Source organism: Limulus polyphemus, unplaced genomic scaffold, assembly GCF_000517525.1.
Source record: "Limulus polyphemus unplaced genomic scaffold, Limulus_polyphemus-2.1.2 Scaffold5641, whole genome shotgun sequence".
In the NCBI taxonomy this organism is placed as follows: Eukaryota; Metazoa; Arthropoda; class Merostomata; order Xiphosura; family Limulidae; genus Limulus; species Limulus polyphemus.
Genome location: NW_013671251.1, coordinates 57,375 through 63,276, shown reverse-complemented (window position 1 = coordinate 63,276; position 5,902 = coordinate 57,375). Strand labels below are relative to the sequence as shown.

General features: G+C 33.3%; 1 protein-coding gene across 1 annotated transcript in view; it reads right to left on the bottom strand.

The window, feature by feature from the left end:
• Nucleotides 1-490: 490 nt before the first annotated feature.
• LOC106472826 (fibrillin-1-like) overlaps nucleotides 491-5,902 on the bottom strand; it is a gene marked incomplete at its 3' end in the record, with an annotated part of 59,053 nt that continues 53,641 nt past the window's right edge. The window contains exons 19-22 of the mRNA XM_022401364.1: nucleotides 4,064-4,171; nucleotides 3,055-3,177; nucleotides 1,883-2,014; nucleotides 491-619 (exon numbers count right to left, since the gene is read on the bottom strand). Of these exons, the coding sequence (XP_022257072.1) occupies nucleotides 491-619; nucleotides 1,883-2,014; nucleotides 3,055-3,177; nucleotides 4,064-4,171 (492 nt within the window). The remainder of the gene's footprint in view (nucleotides 620-1,882; nucleotides 2,015-3,054; nucleotides 3,178-4,063; nucleotides 4,172-5,902) is intronic.

Here is a 5,902-nt window from a genome sequence, read left to right as displayed (position 1 = left end):
ATATCTGTTATTACAGGCGACAAACTTACCTCTACATGAACCTGTTACTGGATCTTTAGTTTTTACAACTTAAGATGATATAAAACATGCTAGTTGACAAACTTACCTCTACATGAACCTGTTCCTGGATCTCTAGTTTTTACAACTTAAGATGATATAAAACATGCTAGTTGACAAACTTACCTCTACATGAACCTGTTCCTGGATCTCTAGTTTTTACAACTTAAGATGATATAAAACATGCTAGTTGACAAACTTACCTCTACATGAACCTGTTACTGGATCTCTAGTTTTGACAACTTAAGATGATATAAAACATGCCAGTTGACAAACTTACCTCTACATGAACCTGTCTCTGGATCTCTAGTTTTTACAACTTAAGATGATAGGAACATGCCACTTGACAAACTTACCTCTACATGAACCTGTTCCTGGATCTCTAGTTTTTACAACTTAAGATGATATAAAACATGCCAGTTGACAAACTTACCTCGACATGAACCTGTTACTGGATCTTTAGCATAACCTCTCTTACAAACACAGGTGTTTCCTTTGCCTGTGTAAACACATTCCTCTTTTGGTGGACATGGCACAGTGGATGAACAAGTGACCCATTGGACTGAAAGAAAAACATCAGCATAGAGTGATAAACCAGGTTAAAGGGGACTTCCTTACAGGTGATAAAACATCGTAACATCCATAAGTAAACATGAATGTAAGTGGAACTTGAGCTGTTTAGGGTTTATCTTGAGATTCAAACACATCTCTGTATTCTATTTTTTAAACATAATATACATGTTGAATTAATCTCGTACGTAGCTGGATTAATATTTATGGTTCATCTTTAACACTACTTTTCAAGTTTATCATCTTGGAAACACAATGAATACTTCTTGATTTTCTGACATTGGAACACAATCATGTTCTTATGGACTTTATCATATAATTATTAACAAGTGTTATTTTCAAGGAGGATTGTATGTTTCTATGAAAGTTTTTAATGTATGTCCATTTTTTTGTACAAGCTTGTCTAACACGCGAGACTTGCTCATTCATTCAAAATTAATACTACAGCTATGTAAATTAGACTTAAATCCAGTTGTAAATTTATGTCGAAGATATAATATTCAGGGATAACATAGAGCAATTAAACAATAAGTATAAAAATAAGCCAATTACAAAAAAGAGGAGTTACACTTAATATTTTTAATTTGTTGTTTGTTTCAGATATTAGTGCAAAGCTATACAAGGGTTATTTGTGCTAACCATCCTAATTTTGATCTGATAGACGAAAGGGAAGGTGGCTATTCAACCACATCCACTGGCAATTCTTGGGCTACTCTAATTGAATATTGAAATTTGACCATCACTCTTATAAGATCCCTACATCCCTAAATTGCAGAGCATAGTTCTACTGCAACAGAATGCAGATTCACAGACAGGCATACTAACCACTAGGCCACAACCAGTCCAATATGCAACATTTATTGAATAATACCTCAAATTAAACTCTCCTTTCCTATTTTACACAAAAGTTGAAAAGTTTTAAAACACTTTACCTACCAGATTGATGCTCACTTGATTATAATGATACGATCTATTAAAATAGGCCTCGCACGTTTTAGATAAATTACACTTCTCCATCCAAGCCATGTTTTAAAAAAGATTATATGGAGGATTAGACACTAATTACCGAGATAAATGGAAATACTAATTTAAAAGTATTAGATTATGTCATTCAAAACAGTTCATTATATCTATATAATTAAAAAAGTGCATCCTACAATTGCTTAAGTAACCAAAAAATATTAAGAGAGTTTAATGAACCTATACAGTATATGCATTTAAGTATTTTTCATTCCTAGACATGCTTCATTCTCACCTTCTTCAATGCAACCTCTGTAAGCATCCCCAGTAAATCCTTGAGGACAAATACACTCGTACGTCCCAGGGACATTACGACAGACGGCATCTTTGCCACAAGCTTTCTCGAGGCTAGAGCACTCATCAATGTCTGAAAACACATTCAGTGATTCCTTGTAGAAACATTATTCATATATAAATTGTAAAACAAAGCAAGTAAATTAGATTACATTAATTCATGATAATGTGCTGTTTACAAACTTCCAAGACATGTCATTAAAAAGCTTCTATGAATTAAACGGAAGGATATAGAACATTTCATATGTTATTCAATATTTCATGGCATAATGACATTATTTTAAACATGCAAGCCGAATCAGTTTTCAGTTCTAATTTTGTGTGAATCTGAAAATATGCTTAGCACTAAAAGTAACAAGTTGTATTTCAAGCAAAACCAGAAATAAATTTCAGTGCTAGATCTGTAATGCTGTGAAAACCTTATCACTTCAGTGCTAGATCTGTAATGCTGTGAAAACCTTATCACTTCAGTGCTAGATCTGTAATGCTGTGAAAACCTTATCACTTCAGTGCTAGATCTGTAATGCTGTGAAAACCTTATCACTTCAGTGCTAGATCTGTAATGCTGTGAAAACCTTATCACTTCAGTGCTAGATCTGTAATGCTGTGAAAACCTTATCACTTCAGTGCTAGATCTGTAATGATGTGAAAACCTTATCACTAAACATCATTAATGAATTGAAAACTGAGTCTCAATGGACTGAGAATAAGTTTTAACGTCATTAGCTTTTGTTAAAAAATACTTTTAACTTCTAAATGTCCATTACAATAAGCAAATATTACACAAATTAGGCTTAAATAAAACTTTGTTTTTGGCACATGTGGTTAATGAATTAGTTTTCTGTTTGAAAAGCAGGGGTTAACTTAACCCTTACTCAGTATTCTATACGACATACTTACCAAAAGCAGAGGTTAACTTAACCCTTACTCAGTATTCTATATGACATACTTACCAAAAGCAGGGGTTAACTTAACCCTTACTCAGTATTCTATACGAAATACTTACCAAAAGCAGGGGTTAACTTAACCCTTACTCAGTATTCTATACGACATGACTTACCAAATGCAGGGGTTAACTTAACCCTTACTCAGTATTCTATATGACATACTTACCAACACATCCTGGTAAGCTGTTACTACGGCCAGTATATCCAGGAGAACATACACACAGAGGATTGCCAGACACGTCCAGCTGACATTTAGCATTATCAACACAGAAAATGGTATCACAAGGATCTGTAAATACAAAGAACAACACCTTTTAATCAATGAAACTGTTTCATAGAATATTCATCATCTCAATATGTGCACATCTATTCTCTACTGGTGGTACACTTGCACATTTTAATGATTTAACTTGATTAATATCATTTTTCTTTCAATAAAGCAGGAAAACAAATCAATTTTTAAAACAGAGGACTGGGACATGGGTGGAGTGACCCAATTGTCCTCTATATACAAAATACACTTTTAATTACTTTAAATTAAATAAAAATTTCAATCTGCACAAATATCTAAATGTAATGAATCTTCTATAAATATGTCTGTTTCTATTTTTAGACAACACTAAGTTGAACTCTAGTCATATTCCACCCTGTGAGTTGAATTCTGGTCATATGCCACCCAGTGAGTTGAACTCTGGTCATATACCACACAGTTAGCTGAACTCCGGTCATATACCACCCAGTTAGCTGAACTCCGGTCATATACCACCCAGTTAGCTGAACTCGGTCATATGCCACCCTGTGAGCTGAACTCGGTCATATGCCACCCAGTGAGTTGAACTCTGGTCATATAACACCCAGTTAGCTGAACTCTAGTCATATGCCACCCAGTGAGCTGAACTCTAGTCATATGCCATCCAGTTAGCTGAACTCTGGTCATATACCACCCAGTTAGCTGAACTCTAGTCATATACCACCAAAATTATACAGTACATTTTTTACAGTTAAAAGTCACAAATATCTGTGAATAGAAGTGAATTATCCATTTAGTTCTGTGATAAAATCTATCTTATTTATCAGCCTAAAATGAAATAATAATTGTTTATAGTTTCCAAATTAAATCTAAGAGTTGGAATAATTTTAATCAAATCTTGAATCTTGAATCTTGTTTTACTTACGTTTACAATAATCCCCAAAATTAGGCTCAGGACAATAGCACTGTTTGTTTCTACAAATGGCATTTCCTTTACAGTCACTGTCTTGGTGACAATCGTACAAGGTGTTACCTGTAATAACAGATATGTTTTACTGAAACTATGATTAATAACACAAGGTGTTGCCTGTAATAACAGATATGTTTTACTGTAACTATGATTAAGAACACAAGGTGTTACCTGTAATAACAGGTATGTTTTACTGTAACTATAGTTAAGAACATGAGGTGTTACCTATAATAACAGATATGTTTTACTGTAACTATAGTTAAAAACACAAGGTTTTAACTAGCATTTTGTATATCATCTTAAGTTGTAAAAACTAAAGATCCAGTAACTGGTTAATGTAGAGGTACGTTTGTCAACTGGCATGTTCCTATCATCTTAAGTTGTAAAAACTAGAGATCCAGGGACAGGTTCATGTAGAGGTAAGTTTGTCAACTGGCATGTTTTATATCATCTTAAGTTGTAAAAAAATAGCTTAGAGCTATAGAACTGAGTTATTGTTGCTTGTGGGCCAAATTATATTTTGTATTTCCATATTACTTGATAATGTATTGAGTGTAGTTTTCCTGAGGTAAAAATATCTATTGCTTGTGTTCCAGTTGTGTGTTGTTATAACCTTCTTTTTATAAAATAACTATAATTTTCAGCCTGAAGTCATATTTAGATACCGTGTTTCTCTGATTTTCTCCTGAAAATAAATCTCTCAAATCTTGTTTGGGAAGTTATATAAATTATTTTTTAAGGAAAGGTTATATTCCAACTACTGATAATTTATATAACTTATTTTTTAAGGAAAGGTTATATTCCTGATGCTACCAAAAAGCCACTGGTGTAATTATTCAACCCATGTGGGTTTAAAGCGACTGATGCTACCAGAAAGCCACTGGTATAATTTCGTATACTTCCATGCTTTACATATTTTGGGTTCTCTAAAAAAACACAACATGATAAATGCTTGAACTCTGAACTTACCTTCTGGATGACATACTGAATATGGCTTTCCAATGTAACCGGGCTGGCAATGACATACGTAGCTTCCCTCGAGGTTCATACAAAAAGCATTAACACCACATGGAGGCTTCTCTCGGTATTCCGTACACTCGTTGATGTCTGCACACAGATAAAAGCATGTGTCTTTAAATAACTTTCAACTCTACGTGCAACAACCAGATCTCCACATTTATCAATCAATAAACATGTTGCATAAACTGGCTAATCCTTTACATAAGACTCTGATTTGGCAAAATGACTTTTTAATCAAAGTTCTTTTAAAAAAATATAAAATCAAACATCATACATAGTTTATAGAACTTCTCAAGCTAATGTTTTTAAAAAAAGGTTATATTATAATTTATACAACTTATCAAACTACTGTTTATAAGGAAAGGTTATATTATAATTTATACAACTTCTCAAACTACTGTTTATAAGGAAAGGTTATATTATAATTTATATAACTTATCCAACTATTGTTTTTAAGGAAAGGTTATATTATAATTTATATAACTTATCCAACTACCGCAGTTTAAACCCATATGGGTTGAATAATTACACCAGTGGCTTTCTGGTAGCATCAGTCACTTTAAACCCATATGGGTTGGATAATTACATCAGTGGCTTTCTGGTAGCATCAGTCACTTTAAACCCACATGGGTTGGATAATTATACCAGTGGCTTTCTGGTAGCATCAGTAACTTTAAACCCACATGGGTTGGATAATTATACCAGTGGCTTTCTGGTAGCATCAGTAACTTTAAACCCACATGGGTTGGATAATTATACCAGTGGCTTTCTGGT